Source organism: Hoplias malabaricus, chromosome Y, assembly GCF_029633855.1.
Source record: "Hoplias malabaricus isolate fHopMal1 chromosome Y, fHopMal1.hap1, whole genome shotgun sequence".
Classification (NCBI taxonomy): domain Eukaryota; kingdom Metazoa; phylum Chordata; class Actinopteri; order Characiformes; family Erythrinidae; genus Hoplias; species Hoplias malabaricus.
This window is the reverse complement of record NC_089820.1, coordinates 48,163,417-48,183,844: the sequence shown is the minus strand read 5'-3', so window position 1 is coordinate 48,183,844 and position 20,428 is coordinate 48,163,417. Positions and strand designations below refer to the sequence as shown.

Sequence of the window (20,428 nt, the reverse complement as noted above, 5' to 3'; positions counted from 1 at the left end):
ATATCTGTCGAGGCAAAAGGTTTTACTCTCGCGAGCCGGTTGGAAAGGGTCTGTCGAACTTAAATGTACGTTAGGCAGCGCTTCGCAAGCAAAGAAATTGCGATTGGACAGTTGGTATTGTGGGTCAGGAGTTTTAATCAGCCTTTTGGAGCCCTTTTTCTCTACTCTTGAGTCAGGGAGCATACCCTTTGCTATGTAGTAAACTACCGCATTAGTAATCCCACGCCACTTCGTACTTTTCATTTTGTAAGGCACAGCGTTAGCTAATGAAGCTTGCAATGCTGTCCGAACTGGTTTTGGGGAACTGGGCCGTGAATACTTCAGAACAGTAGCAGCAGCATCTCGGAGTTTAACAGCTTCGTACAGACGTTTGTGCTGCTGTTGTAAGTGGTGAACTAGACTGGGAGTACTCCTGTATTTTGATACTACCTTCTTTCGGCACTCCCTGCAGATAGCCGTTTCTGCTACTCCTCTGACTGGTAAAGTCCGAACCATTTACATATAACTCTGTGTGTGTGTGTGTGTGTGTGTGTGTGTGTGTGTGTGTGTGTGTGTGTGTGTAAGCAGAGCAAAGCAGACGAGCTGAGCAGAGCACAGAATGGCGCTGTACAACATTTAGACTTTTAAAAATGTAAAATATCGATATAAACGATATAGCCTCACTCCATATCCCGCTCTCTTCTATCTCAATATATTTTAATATGTTGATATATTGAACAGCTCTCATTGAACTTATGAAATAATTCCAGATCGCCTACGTTTTAAGTTCATTAGTGCTCATTAGTGCAGCAACGTGCACTAGGCACAAGGTATTGGATGTTGGTATTGGAGTCTCGTTTGCAATTACAAGTAAATGAACATGGTATCGGGCAAATACTTGATACCAGTATCTCTAGTTTCTGGGATTAAATTTCTCCGTGGAGAAATCTAATTTAAAGTATCAGCAACGCTCAGCACACCCACACACATAGTGGTGTAAACACACATATACACACACACACACACTCTCTTATGTTCCCATCCACACATTGCCACCATCGCGGTTTAAACTTCAAAGCAACGCAGTTGCAGACACATGAATGCAGAAGTAAAAATGGTGTGTATTTTGCTATTGTAATTTTAAAGAAAAATGAATCTGTGTCCTTGTTTATATCGTCATATATAGTCAGTGGTTACTAATCAAATTCTTGTTTACTTTGGAGTACTATAATTGTCGTTTACTGATCTTTCTTGGTATGGCTGTAGTATCTGTAATCTCAGTATGCTATACAAGCAATAGGTAGGCAGGTAAGTGACTAGTTAAAAGCATGGATGGATTACCAGGCCCAGGGTCCCAAGAGCCCTGGTGCTCTGCACAAAGATGTTAATGTAATATAGACTTATGCTGTGTTTGTTCATCTCATTTTTGAATGCTGTCTCTTTATTTCTTCAACATTCTCCAGAATCTATCATTTAAGGGGCTTTATTTTCCAAAAATATTCTTCCAGGGGAGTATACCCCTGGACTCTTGACAATAATGATGATAAGGGTTATACACAGGCTGTTTATATATCTGGGCCCAGGGGCCAACAAGTTATGTGTTATAAGTGTGTCACATACATAGCACCCCCACCCCTGTCCACCTCTCAGATATGGAAAAAACCTCAGGCTCAGGAATTTTTTCCACTATCAGCCCTGTATACAGAAAGGCAAACATTGTCACCCTTTATCACACGGTTTTTGAGACATGCTGCCTCATGTCCCAGCTACTCTGTGTGCGATGTTGACATCATTTGTTGTTCACAGGATGTGACATCACTGCTGCTTCCCACGCTGCCTGCTCTCTTTTGGTCACTAGGCAACCACAAGTCACATTGTTCTAGGGATTAGTGAAGTGTAATATCATCTAGGGAGGAGGGATGTGTGCACTCACAGCAGATGTCCGGTTGTGTGAGTCATGATCTAAACAAGACCTATTCAACTGCACCGGGTAGACATTCGAGTGTGTCTTTTTTCTTGTTTGAAAGAAGGATGATGGGGTGATTTTATTTATTTATTTATCTCTATATATATTTTTAATTCAAAGTGTTTTTTCCTCCATAATATATCCACTGTAAGGTTCTCTGTGTGATCCAACATTGCTAAATCTGAAAACTGAAATTAAAATTATATAAATAATATCTGAGCCTTTCTGATTTTTGCTGCGTCTTACACAGAGAATGGAGACTTTAGAATTGTCCTGCCCCCTAATCTGCATATCACCAATCACTGTATGTTACCAAGCACAGTTTATGTGAAAGTATAAATGAAGGAAATCAGATGCAACAGACATTTTGAGATTATGTAACAACTTGACAGGGTCTGAGACTTATGTATGATTTAAATATGCAGTTTGCAGAATGCTAATCTTAAATAAGGTATAATCTTCTTAGGCCTCTTTGTCAGCTGCATTAGCTTTGTAACTTCAATTGTGGATACCTACCATTTCATGGCTGACAAGTTTGTTAATGTCTGGATAGCCCATAACACTGATTATGTGAACTTAAATGTATTAGAATTAATGTGAGAGTGATTTTGTCATTTTATTCTTTGTACAGAAAAATTGTTATCAAGTTCGGGAAGAAGAAAAAGCGCAAGACTGAATCTTCCGATGAACTGTCCGATGACGAGCCGCCACCTCGACGATCATCCAGGGATGATGACTCGGTGAGCAGATTTGTTTTTCTCCCTCATGGCAGTAGTGATGAGTGAGAATTGTTATAAAGACATAGACACGCTGTGTTGCTTCAAGAAAAAAATCAGGGATGATGATGTCCCCTGCCCCTACTCCAAGCGTCACTCCCCATATGCTATTATCTTTGTTAAAAGCTCTGTGTTAAAGATGAGGCATATGATTTCAGTCCAGTATATTTTTTGTAAAATCCAACTAATGGTTTGATAGCTCTCTTGTCAATTAGGGTTGGGACTTCTGGTCTATTTGGGTGGTCGGACCTTTAGCACGAGCAGTGTCCTTGTGTGTATCAAGCTAAAGACGTTCCAGAAAGAGCACAGAGCCTCAAATAAAGCGTTATTACGCAGTGGTGCTGGATCTTGTCATTTGCAGTGTTATTTTGTCCTCTAAGGTATTCTGGGTTATCCAATTATCCAATGTCTGATTTGAAAAGAAAACCACAAGGATATTCAAAACAGGAAAATGTCTGTACATATTCTGGGGATGTGGTCAGTGCGATTTGAGACCCATTCTATTTGGGATACTTTTCTTCATTGTTCTCGCTATTCATGAGCGTAGCAGGATGGCTCAGGAACCATTATTAAAAATACTCTAACAGACTTCTCTGCATCATTGACATGTCTATCATGTATCACTGTGATCTAAACCCGCTGTAAACAGCGAATAAGCGATGACTCTTTCCTGGCTCTATTTGTTTAACTTGGGCTCTGTTGCTAAATATCAACAGTTGTTCTCCAGAATCATATACAGCACATTTATGGTATGGTGCTGATGACTCGGTCTGTCTAATGTCGTTTTTCCAACGTATGGGTTCTGCTCTACACGGCTTGACTCAAAGTGGTCGGCCTGCCTTTTCAACTGGCACAGCTCCCCCGCAAAATGGAGCCGGTGACGTTGAAAAACCCCATCTCTAACAGGAATCACTGGCTTTGAAAACCACAGCGACAACAGCCGTGGTAAAGTTAGGCGCTGTTTACTTGCCGTGTATTTGCATGTTGTTTTTGATTTTGGACTGAACACAAGTTCGCGCCCCAGTTCTTACATGTCAGTTTTACTTGTTGGACTGGAAATTCCGTCGGCCATCGGCCAAAGGAGCATATAAACCTCTTCAAAACACCTTGAAGTGTGCTGCCGGGTTGTGTCCGATTAAAAATAAATGTGAAAGCTGCTGTAACAATAGAGATTTTACAAGTGGCGGTTTGTGCTGGATTTGAATGAGCTCTGTATTTTGTGGTGTTGCATAGACTAGAGCACTTAATTTTCAGTGATTTCTTTTTTTCCTTTTCTTTTTTATCTTTTTCTGTTTTTATTATATAGAAAGAGCACCATGGCTATATCATATCATAGGGAAACTCTGCCAGAGGTTGATGCTCAGTAACATGCATGCTGCATACATTCTTAAGACTTTTTAGACTCTTTAGAAGCTTTTTAAATTGCAACTTTTATTAATTCCAACTATATTCTGTGATAAATTACAAGTTAAAATACTAGTAATTCATTGCATGGGGAGGAATAAAATAAATACATGTGTAAGTTAGTGTAGTATACATAATATATAATCCTGTATAGAGGAATCAATATTTTTTTTCTTTATTATAATTATCTCAGTGTAGTTTTGATGATTTCTGAAATAAAATCTCTTAATTTACTAAATAAATGTTGGGGACAAACTTGTTGATATGATTTAATCTGTGTTAAAAATGAACACATTAGCCTTGACAGCATTATTTTAATGTTTAATGTAACTATTTTAAAGCAAAATACACATAGTGGAAACGCAGGTTTTCATGTGGTACTAAACCAATTTTTTAAACCACACTGTTAGGGGTTCTTTAACTGGTCATTGTCAGATATATTCTTATCATCTTACTCTTTATTAGATCTAGCCCTCTGACATATAAGTCAAGACACATTTGGGTACAGGTGTATAGGCCCAAACACACTTAAAAGAACAAACCTTTTAACAAATTTACTTTTACCTACACTAAATGCATTTTGTTCTCCATGTTATGTCTGTATATAGAAGCGGCGGTCGAACAGGCAGATCAAGAGGAAGAGGTATGCAGAGGAGCAAGACTCTCGAGTGTCCGATGAGGAGGTGAAGCTTAATGTTAAAGCCAAGAAGTCGAACGAGCCGACTGTACAGTTGTTTGTGGTAAGAACATGTGAACAGATTTTCAGAATACTTTTTATTTATTAACTTTAAAAAGTTATATTTTAAGGCAAATATCTCTATATAGAATCATGAAAATATTTGAAAGCTTAAATGGTTTGTTTGTGGAAATTAATCTTTATGGAGTTAAAGTGTTTTTTCTTTTTTTCTTTCTTTTTTTTTTCTTTTTTTTTTTTAAATATGATGTTATCCCAGGAGAACCCCAGTGAAGAAGATGGTGCTGTAGTGGATAAAATAATGGCATCTCACATAGTGAAAAAAGAGGTACAAATTTATCTGAAGCATTTAATGTTATATAAAACAGACACTCCATTTCCAGAAATTTTTCAATATTTTGTAAAATGCAGTAAAATCAAGAATCAGTGATTTGTTAATTTTCTTGAAATGTTAACTGACAAATGCAAAAAAAGCATTGTTTTCAATGTTTTTGCTAAACAAATTGATTTTATATTGTAAATATAAACACATTTAGAATTTGACAACTGTTTATCTGCTGATATCAGTCTTGATGGACCTTTCGTCATTAGCACGGGAAACACACATATTGGAATTAATATTTGTGCCTTTGTCAGTTAAAAATATAAACGTGTGTGCATGTGTGTAAACACTCGCACGGTTATTCTTTGTGTGTGTGTGAATGTATGTATGAGTGTATTGAAATAAATTTGTTGTTTAACAGGTATCTCCAGGGGTCTTAGTCGAAGTGGAGGAGTTCTTTGTAAAATACAAAAATTAGTAAGTTTTTAATTCATTTCGGTTTTAATGCCCATTTAAATATGTCTTTTTGCCATTTCTGTTGCTAATGTGCAGCAACATCGATCAGCCTGATAATCTTACATACTTGGTTAATGATCCTGTGCCTAAAAAGTTATTTCTAATTAAATAATTTTCAGTCTATTAGTTAAAAATATTATTGTTGTTTGACCTGTATATTTTAGATATATAAAAGAAAAGCTCTCATACAGCTAATTAATAAGTCAAGATCAGAAAGCTGTTGACTCTGTGGGTGTGTTTACACTAGAGAATGCAAATAATTTAAAAACAAATTTGCCGGACCGCCTACCCGGCCAGCCTAGAAGAGGCATTTTCTCTTATTGACTGACTGACTCCTAATGTTAAACGTTAGGTTAGGAACAATAGTTCACCTTCTGCGATTAGTTCAGCCATATTTCACAGAGAGAACTTTAGTTGGCACTACTACATTGTTTGTTGTTAGTTCAGCCAAATTTCACATCACAGCACTTTTCCACCATGGAGGAACCGGACCAGTTACAGTTCGTGAACTAAATTTGGAGTCATTCGGCGCATTTCCATCGACATATTAAATATTATGTTCCCCAGTCTTTTAATAGAATGTCATAAATTAGTCTGACACCGAACACAGCTGAAGTGCAATGAATTATGTTATATCAACTATTACATACACCCATGGTCGCTGTTGCCTGAATATCAAACTCAATTTATTTTTCTGTGTTGAACATATGCCATAGGCAGCGCTGCCTGATGTGCACCTCTTCAGAAATGTACATTACCCTTCTAGGTTACTCCTCTACACTACACTCCCTAAATAGTGGAGTGTAAAACGACGTAAAACTAATACCATTTATATTACAAATATACCATTACATTGTGTACCACATAGGGTTGAAGAAGATGTTTGAAATTCAGCTCTAGTGGTTTGGCGGTGTAATTGCAGAGTGACGCAGACACTAAATTACAAGTATAAACTTTCACAATGGCATAGGACACTTGTGCATTACATAGTTTTTTTTTTTTTTTTTTACTCATTTAGGAACACTAGGCAAGATTTGGGGTTTTTTTTTCAGCTCCTGGGGCCCCCCCCTAGTGCAATGAACTATTTCAGCACTGTACTGAAATTGGTAGAGGTAAGATATTTGACTTTGAAATGTAGTGGAGTAAAAGTAAAAAGTCACCCAAAAAGGAAATGCTTGAATAAGGTACTGATACACAAAAAAAGTACTAAAGTACAGTAGCAAATTACATTTATTTCAAAACTGACTGGAATCAAAGAACAGTAGATTCTTCAGCGCGAACTGTGGCTTTCCCTAGTCCTACATTTTTGCGAATATCTTCACGTTCCTGAGAGTCTGCTCGTTCGTTTGGTGTATGATATGTACACATTGACTCAAATATGGTGCTGTGAAAAATCTGAAAATCTGTACCGTCACTATTATTTTTTCATAACAATTTCCTGGCAAGGTATATTTCGACCAAAAATACTTATTTATCGAATGAGATTATATATAAAATGGTTCAATAAATGAAAAGCAGTGACTTAAAGCTTTAATTTGGTACATTGACTGTCGACCTTGGACCTGTAGTACTTAAGATATACTGACGTATATAGATAACAATGAGTGATTTTTAGGCGCCGGCTACCAATGAGCGAAATAAGAGGCTAAATAACGCTGGGTATCTAGGTTACAACTATCAACTCAGTCGTTTATAATGTAGATTATTGAGTGTATGTTACAAAGAGCAGCCAGTAACAAATAGTGAGAGTTGAAGAAGAGAAAATAATTCATACCGTTTTCTTTGATGAGACAGCATGCAGCTACAGGTTGGAGGCTTATACTCCTGTACTTGTGTGTTTAATGATGTCTGCCTGTAAGATGGCAAAGTGGACGCAAGGGGTGCTCTAACAGCCAGAATGACGGAGCTTCCCACAGTTTTGCCTGTGTGCAATGTGTGAAAATCCGCCTCATGCTCTCCGATGATGATTATATAAAAAAAAATGCCAAAAATCGTCCGATATATTGGTTGAACACTAGTGTCGACGTTCAGTAACTCAAGAAAGAGCTCAGAGCCTCAAATACAGTGGAGCTGGACGAGATAGTTTTTCATAAAAAAAAATAGATAAAGAGAGAAAGTTTCATATAAATAAATAATCGGAAATAAGACAGGAACACGCCCTGTTTGTGTGAGTTTGGCTCTGCGTTGGTTACGTTTCTCCGCTGTTCACAAATTCAGCAGGACGGCTCAGAACTCGCCAACATTTACATGTATATTATACCTCATAGAGAGAGGAGGACAGCTGAATTTGTCTTTATTCATGTGTGTGTGTGTCTTTGCCTGAAATATTGTAAAGGGAAGTGGTGGGGAGGCATTTTGTGGCATTAGCGTGTTTATAAACAACATATAGCTGCACACAGCCTCCTTAAACTTCATGTGCTTTACTCTAACCTGTTACATTGAATAAATAAGTAATTGTAATTCTTAAAATCAACAAAATGTTCTTGGTGTTTTTTGTTCTTTGGTAGTAGATCATCATCTAGTATTTATTTTTAAATAAAATGAACAAGAAAAACACTGATGCCAGTGTTGTATATTATGAACAAAATGTTGTGCTCCTTTTTAAATTTCTGCATTTATTAGTCCTGCACTCCATATTTTCTGTACAACATAATCACATAATAATAACCACATGTAAACAAAGACATTGATATGAAGCACCAAATCTTCTCCAGACCTTACAATGACAAGGGTATGTATTTTGGCCTTTCCTCTTTTTGAAATGCCAGAACCACCTCTGTGAATTATGTCTAATGGCGGTCCGGCAAAACTAGGCTTGCCTTGTTTTTTTTTTTTTTGTGTGTGTTTTTTTTATTGTTTGTCCATAACTGTGTTTTTATATTTGTTTGTGTTTTAGCTCTTATCTGCATTGTGAGTGGGCTACAGAGCAACAGTTGGAGAAGGACAAGAGGATCCAACAAAAAATCAAACGTTTCAAGATCAAGCAGGCTCAGAGAGCACATTTCTTTGCTGATGTAAGAAGTGTGTGTGTGTGTGTGTGTGTGTGTGTGTTTGAGTGAGATTGGGGATAATTCGCAGATCTTTGTGTAATCAAGTCAAATTTATTTGTATAGCATACTGTGTGTTTATTTCCTATTCTTTAATTTCATTTTTTTTATGGGCAGAAATTGCAAAAGTATCATTTACATTTAACAAAAATGGCTGACTGTGACATGTGTCCATGAGTCTGTTTTAATTGTGGAAAACCATCAACACAATCAATTGGAAACACAATTCACCATTCATGAGACACACAAATCCACAAATGGTTCTTTTTTAATCCAAAAAGTTTGTAGTTGTTAGGCCATAGCTGATACCTCATCATGGCAATTCAACAGAAGATTGTACGAATCAAACAAATAGTGAATAAAAACAACTCAAATTTTCCTCATTATTCTGCAGAATATCGTCAGTTAAACACATGCAGAAATCAGTATATTTTTCAGAAATAAATCTCACATTGTAGAAATAATAAAAGGAATATTTATTTAATGCAAATGAGTCAAGGTTTGATTTCATTTCAGATGGAAGAAGATCCTTTTAATCCTGATTATGTGGAAGTGGACAGAGTCCTGGAGGTTTCCTACTGTGAGGATAAGGACACTGGGGAGGTGGGTCTGAGTGTGCGTGTGTGTGTGTGTTTCTGTGTACTAAAGGATAGTTCGCAATGGCTGAGCCATGTTTTAAAAAAAAGAAAGAAATAAATCTGAAAATTACAATTTTACGCTAAAAATTATTCTGCAAAACTAATGTAGAACAAAAGAGTGTCTCTGAATGTATTGGTGACCATTAGTTTTCTGTCATATATCTTTTTAAGGAATTAGACATTTAAGATATTAAAACATTTGTTTTCTGACACCCCTGCTGTTAAAGTTTGTCAAACATGGCAAATTTTACATTTAGCTGCTCTGAATGGCTGTTCATTCTTAATGATTGAATCATGCAAAATTTAAATAAATAAATATAAATAAATATTTTTAAGTTTTAAGTCACAGCATTTTTTAATTAAAACAATCCATGTCCTTGGAAATGTAGTAGTTTGTGAGCTTATAAGGCCTGATTTTGAGCCTTTTGTCTGGAGCAATCTCTTTGTTTTATCCAAGACATTTAGACCTGGTACCCAAATATTAATCTTAGAAGTCCAGTTACTAAAGGTCAGAGAAAGTCAAAGTCAATTGAACGAATGAATATTGTTCAGTCTATTCATCTTTAAACAATTTTGACCATTTTTGGCTGTGATATTACTCTACCTTTTACCAATTTGCTAAATGCTTTTGACTAGTACAATCCACAAAATGCCTACTACCTACCTGAATAATGACTTTTATTACAAGCTCTGTGACTGGACCACAAGATATAAAATGAAAAACTTTTTAATGTTTTGCTAATAGCCTGTAATAAATAGCCTTTAGGTCTAGAATGGGACCTGTTGAATACTGCTGATGTAGACTTTTTTTTTTCCTCCGTCTCAAAACAGCCTAAATTTATTTCTTCAGGGCTATGGCATTATAGGTGAAGTAAACAATAATAGCATTTAAAGGGGGGAAAACGCTTTTTATAAAATTCTTAATCTAAATCTAAAATTTTCTGAACACTTGCTAGCTCTAAAGTCTAAGTCAACAGTGTGCTGGAAACCAGTCTAATGTGTTTATGAACCCCTAGCATCAAGTAAAAACGAAAAAGTAAAAAAAGACATGCTAGGCTGCTTCTGTCTCTGCTCATGGCAGAGTGCATGAAAGTAAACAGACTGAAAACGCTACAAAGCTATACAACTTGAGTTACAAACGAGTTTCTGTGGTAATTCAGACAGTGAATATAACTTACAGACAAGTTCAGTTTCAGCCACTTACAAACAACAGTTGTTTTTCTTCTCAAACGTCTTAAAATACGATGAGATTTCGAGCATAAACCAGAGACCTGCAGTTCCTTTAATATTAGATGTTTACTGTAAGTGAGCTACTCTGTGAAAACTTTTTTTTTTTTGTGCTGGAAACATAAATCAGCAGGAATATATTTTTGTGTGTGCCAGCACATGCGTTCACTTGAGCACTCATTCAAAAACACTTTGATTTATTAAGCTGTGTTTCTTGAAGCATTTTTTTAATGAGGGTACAGGGAATTTCTTTGAGTTTTTGTGTTTTGTAACATCCTTTTTGTTAAGAAATGTTTATGTGTAAGAAATGTGTGTTTTTGTGTGTTGTATAGCCGGTAGTGTATTACCTTGTGAAATGGTGTTCGTTGCCATATGAGGACAGTACATGGGAACTTAAGGAAGATGTGGATCAGAGTAAGATTGAGGAGTTTGAGCAGCTGCAGGCAGCAAGACCAGACTCCAGGAGAATGGTGAGTGCATCTTTATTCTGTGTACATTGTTGTTTCTTATCTTTCCCTGATTTGTTGTAGTGTTGAACAGTTACTTTATTGGTGCTGCTGGATTATGGGAGTCTTCTAAAATTCTGGCAAAATTTAGTAATTACACTCTTTTGATTTCGCTCTGTATCTTTTCAGGAGCGTCCCCCAGCAAGCCACTGGAAAAAGCTTGAGCAGTCAAGAGAATATCGTAATGGTAACAGTCTCAGGGATTACCAGCTGGAGGGGCTCAACTGGTTGCTCTTCAACTGGTACAACAGGTTGGTATTGAATCTTGTAGAGAGTTTTGTATTTTATTGCTTTCTATTGTCGCTGTCCAATTAAAAACATGTATCTCCAATTTTGTCGATTTATAGTTTTCTACATCATTTGAAGACAGCAGCTGTCCTTCACATTGGGTGAAAATTTCATGATGAAAGATCTTAACCAATCTTAATACTCCAAAATTACTTTAACTTGATAATATATTTTTACATTCAATTTCACTGAAATTTAAGGTTAAGTTACTATTTTGAGAGATACTTGTTTTTAATTGGACAGAGATTATACCTAAAATTAGATATATGCAAAAATGTGTGTATGTGAGAGTAACATCTGGGTCTTAAAATGGTCAGATATCAGAAAAATTATACAGAGAAGGGTTTGCGGTGAGCTACAGTATAAAACAGACAGAAAGCCTTGATTAAAATGGATGCAAACTGTTCATTCAAAACATTGTTGCCACCTACTGGATAGTTTTAGTACTGCATTATGAATATGTTTAAATGTAATATTCATTACGAACATTTGTTTTTAAGATTAATATTTGCCACTTGTTTGGAAAGTTCAACATATTCCAGACTGCATGTATAGAAAATTAGAACATACTGAATACATACGGAATCTTTTTTCCATCCTTTTTAAATATACTGCTCATCATTTCTTTGTTTGTTGATTATACTTGTTGAAATCTCCGGTACCAACACATGATCATTAACTTGGAGAGAAAGTCTTTGTACTGCATCAGCTATAGTTAGCGAAAAGACAAAAAAAAAACATTTTATAACAATGATCCTCTTCAACTCCTTCATTTCCCAGTCATAATTAACATTTATTTACAGTTTATATGGGTAATACAGAGTAATGAGTATTGTAAATTTACCCTTTAATACAGGATGTAAGGCTATGGTCCCATTGTTATGTGTTAAAAGGACAATTTCCAAATTTTCCTAGGGGCCTAACCTATTTTTTTGTGGGATTTTTTCCAATTCCCTTTTGGTGTTTGTTTGGGTTTTTTATGGGATGGCCCTGAGATTAACTGAATAATGGTAGGCTCTGACTTCCTTTTGGTAAATACTGTTAGTTCAGTGAAGATTTGTTTTGCCCTGCTTTTCTGCTCTAGGGGAAATTAGTTTTTTGGGTTTTTTTCTTTTTACATGTCTCAAACTTTTAGTCAGGTAGTCAAATGGAAGGCCACAATAATGTGTATTTTTTGTATGATGTGTGTGAAATAAAAAATAAAGTATGTTTAAATATTTGGCAGGAAAATAGAATGTGTGTGTACATCAGGACGGGCTGAGGGAGAGGTTTTTCACACAAGGGGGATAGATGTGGATCTGGGCGCCAGATTAAGTAGTGCGGAAGAGGAGTCAGTGGGGCATGCAGCTGACGGCATGTCTGAGCCCACATGCCAGCCACACACACATTCAGAGCTTGACTCATTTCACACACACACACACACACACACACACTCACCACTATCATATTTCATATAAGCACAGGCATATTGCAGAAGCTAAGATGCACACCAGTGCTACATGATAAGTTATCGCAGCATAATTAAAAAATGATAATAATTAATAGGTGCTTTTTTTTGGTAATTATATTGATGAGCATTAAACTTTGCATAAAGACAAGTCACTGCATAGAACTTAAACCCTGCTCTCCCAAGCAAGTAACTTCATCCATTTGTGGACTTTAAATGCCGTTATAGTTTCTGTAGTATTTGTAAAATGTGCTTGGAGTTGTTATAAGTATTTCTTTGTTTTTATTTTTAATTGTGGCATTGTACATTGTAAAAACAAATTGTCCAACACTTTTTTAGGATTTGCCTATCATTGAGGGCTTACTGTTCTGGCTGCAAGCCTTGGATCATGGCTAATATAGATAACGGTTGTCAGAGTAGTATAATTCTCCAGTCTTTCTGCAAAAAGGTCTAATGATGATGTTTCTCTTTTTCTCTGCAGGCGTAACTGTATATTGGCTGATGAGATGGGTTTGGGTAAAACCATCCAGTCCATTACATTTCTGAAAGAGATCCACCGCACAGGGATAAAGGGGCCTTTCCTCATTATTGCCCCACTCTCCACTATTGCAAACTGGGAGCGTGAGTTCCATACTTGGACACACCTCAACATCATTGTCTACCACGGCAGTGTTCTCAGTCGGCAGATGCTGCAGCAGTACGAGATGTATTTCAGGGATGCTCAGGTTAGAAACCATATTAACTCAATCTGCAGCATGTAATGGGCAATGTTATTGATAACTTACTTTTTTATATACGCTATTGACACATCTAATTTTAAACACTGTATTAAAATGAAGTGGGCTGTTGCAATGCACAGGCCCATGCTGAAATTTCTGTGGTTGTTTTTTGGTGCCATACATTTTAAGGCTTATAAAATTAGACAAGATTATGTTCAGGGGCTTGTACAGCAAGCAGTTTTGATGTATTTGGGCCAAGTAAATATGTGTAGTTCATTATTAAATCTCTGTAAAAATCAATATCTGTTTAATGGTTATATGTTATCAATAGTCCACACAGCTATTTAACCAAAGGCCAGGATGCCCAGTATGTCTGAAGTGTGGGAGTTTTATACCCACAAAGTACAAACCTATTTCCAAAACCACTGGGGTTATAAATGAATAATAAAACAAAAACAATCTTATCAAAAACATTGAAACCCTATATTTAATTGAAAACAATATAAAGACATTTTAAATATTGACGTTAAGAGTTCCAATTGACGCTAAAAAAATTTTCCAATTTTTTCCAATCAGTGTGTCTCTTGGCGCTTTTCCATAATAAACTATTTGTTTTAAATGAATGACAGGTTGGGACAGTTTATTACCTGGAGTATTTTACTGAAATAATCAAGCCCTTCCCAAAAGATAGCATTTAAATTGCAATATTTTTTTCTAAACCCTGTATAAATTATTAAATTATTAACCTGTAATAATTGTTAATGTGCCTTCATAGGTGTACAGTTCACCAATGCCATGTGCACTCTCATAACGTCACAAATTCTGGCTTTTGAATTGTGCATTAATAACACACAAGATCCTTTGCTGGAAGACACAGCATCCTTGATTTTCTAAAAGAACTGAATTGTACAGTACTGTGAAAGAATTACTGGCAATATGAAATATGAGAATTGGAGAAGTAAAGATGGGTTTTGTTTTTTTCAGTGTTTAACTACCAAGTTAATCTCATGACTGAAAAATGGATAGTTGATCAGATCCATCTCATAAACTTTAAAGTTTGAGCTACCCTGACCACAGCCTAATTTAGTTTTCCTTTTTTTCCTCTTCAGATATTAGGCAGAAAAAAAAATCATGTGACTGAAACTGTAGTATTGTAACTTCACTCTTTCTTTTTATGCCATTCACTCAGGGTCGTGTGGTGAAAGGCGCTTACCGGTTTCAGGCTGTCATCACCACGTTTGAGATGATTCTGGGAGGCTGTCCGGAGCTCAATGCCATTGATTGGCGATGTGTGATCATAGATGAAGCTCACCGCCTGAAAAACAAAAACTGCAAGCTGCTGGAGGGCTTTAAGTTAATGAACTTGGTATGGACGAGAGCAAACAAACACTTGATTTCAGTAACATTATCTAGCGCTGCTGCTTTGTTTTTGTCTGTCTCCTACTTCCAGTAATGCTGACCTGTTTAACCTTTAGGAGCACAAGGTGCTGTTGACTGGCACTCCACTGCAGAACACAGTGGAGGAGTTGTTTAGTCTCCTTCATTTCCTGGAGCCATCACGTTTTCCATCTGAAACCACCTTCATGCAGGAATTTGGAGACTTAAAGACCGAAGAGCAGGTGTGTATGGTGGCCAAAATCTGAAATGATGTTGAAATATGAAATGTCTCTTGGCTGTAGATAACAGATAAGCCACTAATGTTTGTCTGTATGTTTACAGTTACACAAAATAGTAATTACCAAATAAAATCTTAAGTAGGAAATTTAGGATTGGGGGGGGGGGGAGATAATTATGTTTATAATTATAAACATAATTATATATAATATAATGATATATAAAATAAGGTTTATAATTAAATGTCTTGTGTGTAATGATAGGTCCAAAAGCTACAGGCAATATTGAAACCAATGATGCTCCGTCGGCTGAAGGAGGATGTTGAGAAGAAACTGGCTCCTAAAGAAGAGACCATCATTGAGGTGGAGCTCACCAACATCCAGAAGAAATACTATCGGGCCATCTTGGAGAAGAACTTCTCTTTCTTGGCCAAAGGAGCTGGCCAAGCCAATGTCCCCAACTTGGTCAACACCATGATGGAGTTAAGGAAATGTTGCAATCACCCCTACCTCATCAAAGGTAGCAGTTTTTTTTTTGTTTGTTTGTTTTTTTGTTTGTTTTTCTTAATTAATAAAGGCAGTTAGAAAAAGAAAAGAGAGATAATGTAAGATTCAAACCCCTGGAAGAACAGGAAGAACCATCCTGAAGGTTAATATTTGGCCAGTTGATATGGTTGTCCAATCTAAGCAAGATGACTTGAGCAGTTAACAAGTATTGAGGCAAGTGTGTGATGTTTTTGACATGCATTAATGGTTTGCAGAGTGCTGACTGGTGGAAACTTTAATTATTTATCGGGTGTACGGTACGAGCTTAGTACTGCCAGTTGAAAGTGCCAATGTAGTCTAGTTATGTATGGAAATATGTTAAAAGTTTGTAAACTATGACACTAAGACAGACCCTCATGCAACAGCACAAACAAAACAGCCAGTAGCAATGAGGCTTCTTTTATTTCTGTGTCTACTTTAGGGGCAGAAGAGAAAATCCTAGAGGACTTTCGGGAGGTGTGCAACCCCTCTGCCCCAGACTTCCACCTGCAGGCCATGGTGCAGTCTGCTGGCAAACTTGTTCTCATAGACAAGCTGCTGCCCAAAATGAAGGCTGGTGGACACAAAGTTCTCATTTTCTCCCAGATGGTGCGCTGTCTCGACATCTTGGAAGACTACCTCATCCAGAGACGGTGAGTGAATGTCTCAGGCAGCTGGAGTTGCTGACCTCAATATTAATAAAGTGCCTCCTGCTGGATTAATTTAGAAGTGCAGTCTTTAGAACATCGGATTTTGAAATGGAATGAGAAAAGCATTTGATAATGTGCATGCCTTTCTGCTGCTTGTGAGTCTGCATGCAGGAATGTGTGCTTTTTTTTGTACATTTTCTGGGCACTAATGCCCCATGTAGTATATTACTTTAGTAGTCTTAGTTTTATAATATACAAAGTGCTGTGTAGGGAGATTGGCACTGTTTGTGAATCAGCTCAATACTCTACTGAATGAAACAGTTGGACATAGCAGGGCTCTGTTTACAAACCTCACATGAAATAATGAGGATCCCTGCCCCGTATATCCATGTCAGGTTTGTAAACAGAGCCTTGTTCTGTCCAAATTTTTCATTTAGTAGAAGATTGAGCTGATTAAGGTTGAAGAAAATTTTAACCATTTTTAATGAGAGGAGCAACACAGAAGAAGCAACTCACTCTCTGACCTACAGAAATACCTTCAGAACAGCTAGTTATACAACTTTAGATCTTGAATGAGCTGCTGGGGCTCCCCATGTTTCTGTAGAATGGAGTTAACTCGTCGTGTGTAGTTTAGTTGCAGGGAGTAAACATAAAATAACAAATTCATCGTCACTGCTGCTGTTGCTAATTCATAAGGAATCTATTTCTTCTCCTGTTACCAGATTCTTTACAATGATTAGAAAAACGTGTCAGATTTGGTGTTAAGGTTCCAATATACCTAAACCGCGTCTTCAGAATTCCATACAAGTAAACTGATATTCAGCCTCTTGTTGATGTATCAAAGATAAAAGTTTAAGTAGTGTTTTTATGATGGTGATTACATTGGATGTAGGTTATGCACAGTGAGCCCCCTTTTAATAAATATATATGTATTAGAATAATATAAATTTATATATTGGCTTTGAGCGGTGCTCATGCCTTCAGTGTGCATTTTTAAGCCGTTTTTAAGCAGGCTTGTTGCTAACAGGCTAAGTTCATGTATGCAGTGGGCCCGTAAATGTGAAATTGTTATCCAAGTGCGAACCTGGAAATTCGCCATCCTGTCATGATATATAGATGCAACAATCACACAGCTCCAGGGTCCAGGAGCTTTGTTTTAGCCCCGCTCCGAGTGACTTTCTGTAAGGAGTGTGTTCTCCTTGTGTCTGTATGGGTTTCCTCTGGGTGCTCCGGTTTATCCCCACCAAAAACACGTTGATACGTGGCTTGGCTGCTCAGAAGTGTCCCTAGGTGTGAGTATTTGAGTGGATTTGTGTATGTGTGTGTGTGTGTGTGTCACCCTGTGAAGGATTGGCGCCCCCTCCAGGGTGTGTTCTTGCCTTGCGCCCAGTGATTCCGGGTAGGCTCCAGACCCACTGCAACCATTATGGATGAATGGATGAATTAATAAATATATATTTGTGTGTTTGTGTACACATAACATTTTGATCAAATTTTTGTTTTTACACTCACTGTCCATTCTCTGAGATCAGCTCACCATACAGGAGCAATTTTGTACCATTTATTGCTCTGTATACTTTATTTTCTTCCTACATGGTCTATTGTTCTACAAAGTGGATCAGTGAGGTAGGTCTGTCAAACAGAGTGGACACAGTGTTTAAAAACTCAAGCAGCACTGTTACCCACTCATACCACTCTCTGTGTTGCTTTAGTGCTGGTAATGATCCACCGCTCAAGTAATACCGGCTCTGTGGTGGTCCTATGGGTGTTCCATAACCATTGAAGAACAAGGTTTAAACAGGCCAATAAAGTATGAAAAGCAATAGATGGACTACAGTCCGTAATTGTAGAAAAATAAAGTAATGGAGAAATATAAATGTAAATGGAGCTGATTGGGTGTCATTTTAATATTTTGGGTTGATTAGTGTGATACATCTGGAGAAACTGAATACTTTTTTTGTAATGATATTGCATTAAAGTAAGAATGTTGTATGTATGTGTGTCAGGGCTTTTGGTAGGTTTATCCATGGTTCAGTACAAGGGCACAGACCCCCTGGAGAGCTCACATCAGACAGTCAAAGAGCCTAAAGCACTGAACAGCCTGAAGTAGGTCAGCGAGAAACACGAGGGGGAAGGGAAAGACATGACAGGGAAAAGAGGTATGATGTGCAGTGAGAGACTGAGAGGATAAGAAAACTACAGAGAAAAAATACTTACAGATGCAGAGACAAGGTGTCACTCTTTTACACAAGGCTTTTTACAGGTCAGCCAGTTGGGAGCAATTTCTCTTAACACAGATGAATCACTCTGTTTAAATTAGTTTTGGTCTAAATATGCACTTCACTAGTTTGTGTTTGTGTGTGTGTTTAAGATACCTCTACGAACGAATAGATGGGCGAGTGCGTGGAAACCTTCGGCAGGCAGCTATAGATCGCTTCAGTAAGCCAGATTCTGACCGATTTGTCTTCCTGCTGTGCACAAGAGCTGGTGGGCTGGGTATCAACCTCACTGCTGCTGATACATGCATCATCTTTGACTCTGACTGGAACCCTCAGAACGACCTGCAGGTAGACACACATTCAAAGAAATAAATTGGAAACATTTTAAAGAAAAGTATGAAGTGACACGTGCCACCACACAGAATAATTTCTTAAAAATTGATTAGATTGAAAATTTTTTTTTTTTAATTTGATTTCACTTTTGAGCATTCTTCATGCCTAAAGTACGCAAGGATTTTCAAAGATTTCTTATTTTTGATGTCTACATTGGACCACTCACAGAAAAAAATGTGTAGCCTTTTGTTCATGTTTTTCTTTCTTCTAGGCCCAGGCTCGCTGCCACAGGATTGGTCAGAATAAGGCAGTGAAAGTATATCGGCTGATCACACGTAACTCTTATGAACGAGAAATGTTTGACAGGGCCAGTCTCAAGCTGGGACTGGATAAGGCTGTGCTGCAGAGCATGAGTGGAAGGGACAACAGCCTAGGAGGAGGAGGAGGAGTAAGTTGCTTGTTAAGCAGAAAAAAAACAAGAAGGCATTTTGATTAAATTAAATGTCCGTGTGACTTTTTATATGGAAAGTGGTCCCCATGGTCAAAGTGATCCTTTACTTGAAGTGTTTATTCTTCTTACTTGAACTTTTAAATATTAGTTCTATTATAGTATCTATCTAGTAATAAGTAGTTCTATTTTGCATCCTTCCTCTTTTTTTTGTCATGTTTAAAACAAGTAAAATAACTCTTTTGAATAAATTTAGTCCAGAAAAGGCCAGTTCATGTATGAACTGTTGCTCCTAAGCAGTTGTCTATGCGGTTGTTTGGAAGTGGCAGGTAGTGGCCCAATCTCAAACTTATAATTATACACAGAATGTGAAATCCTACCCCATTCCATTAGGGCTTCACATAGCTCCTGGCCTACTCTCTTTCTACCTGCAATGTTCCTATAATCTTTTGGTCATTTAAATCCTAACCCAAACCAATAGAATTTGCTGTGGCCATTTATGATGCTATCAGCAACCAGCTACATCTAACACTGAAGGTTACTCACTGGGCTTAACTCAGCCACTGCATCAATACAACATATATCTTAAAAAAAATAAATATACAGTTTATAACTGTGTATATATAAATAGGTGAACTGTACAATTGTAATATATTTTATAATTAATATCAGACTATTAATAAATGCAAACCTTTCATTGAACCATTATTCAAATTAATGGAAATTCCTTGTTTTCAACACAGTTTTGTTTCTGATTTTTTAAAAATTGTGCATATCAAAAATTATTCAAATTTTAATAAATTTATTCTATACATTACTAGGTAACTTTGGAAACCTGTGTAGCCTTCCATTAACTTTGTGACCTTTTTTTATAGCAGATCCAACAGCAGCTCTCTAAGAAAGAGATTGAGGACCTTTTGAGACGTGGAGCATATGGTGCCCTCATGGACGAGGAAGATGAGGGGGCAAAATTCTGTGAGGAAGATATTGACCAGATCTTACAGCGCAGAACCAAAACCATCACCATTGAATCAGAGGGAAGAGGGTCCACCTTTGCCAAGGTTGGTCTACTATTTAACATATAAACTATATATGTCTTTAACACATCATA

General features: G+C 37.1%; 1 protein-coding gene across 5 annotated transcripts in view; it reads left to right on the top strand.

Annotated features, from left to right (window-relative positions):
- LOC136677661 (chromodomain-helicase-DNA-binding protein 9-like) overlaps nt 1-20,428 on the top strand; it is a 91,134-nt gene that overhangs the window by 51,314 nt on the left and 19,392 nt on the right. For 3 of the 5 annotated variants that reach the window (XM_066655251.1, XM_066655249.1, XM_066655252.1), the window contains exons 3-18: nt 2,577-2,685; nt 4,734-4,865; nt 5,079-5,147; nt 5,563-5,618; nt 8,554-8,671; nt 9,221-9,307; nt 10,902-11,039; nt 11,205-11,326; nt 13,292-13,535; nt 14,719-14,895; nt 15,005-15,148; nt 15,407-15,662; nt 16,110-16,320; nt 18,689-18,884; nt 19,141-19,317; nt 20,193-20,378. In XM_066655251.1, the coding sequence (XP_066511348.1) occupies nt 2,577-2,685; nt 4,734-4,865; nt 5,079-5,147; nt 5,563-5,618; nt 8,554-8,671; nt 9,221-9,307; nt 10,902-11,039; nt 11,205-11,326; nt 13,292-13,535; nt 14,719-14,895; nt 15,005-15,148; nt 15,407-15,662; nt 16,110-16,320; nt 18,689-18,884; nt 19,141-19,317; nt 20,193-20,378 (2,422 nt within the window). The remainder of the gene's footprint in view (nt 1-2,576; nt 2,686-4,733; nt 4,866-5,078; nt 5,148-5,562; nt 5,619-8,553; nt 8,672-9,220; nt 9,308-10,901; nt 11,040-11,204; nt 11,327-13,291; nt 13,536-14,718; nt 14,896-15,004; nt 15,149-15,406; nt 15,663-16,109; nt 16,321-18,688; nt 18,885-19,140; nt 19,318-20,192; nt 20,379-20,428) is intronic. The other 2 variants (XM_066655248.1, XM_066655250.1) reach the window with 2 other exon arrangements.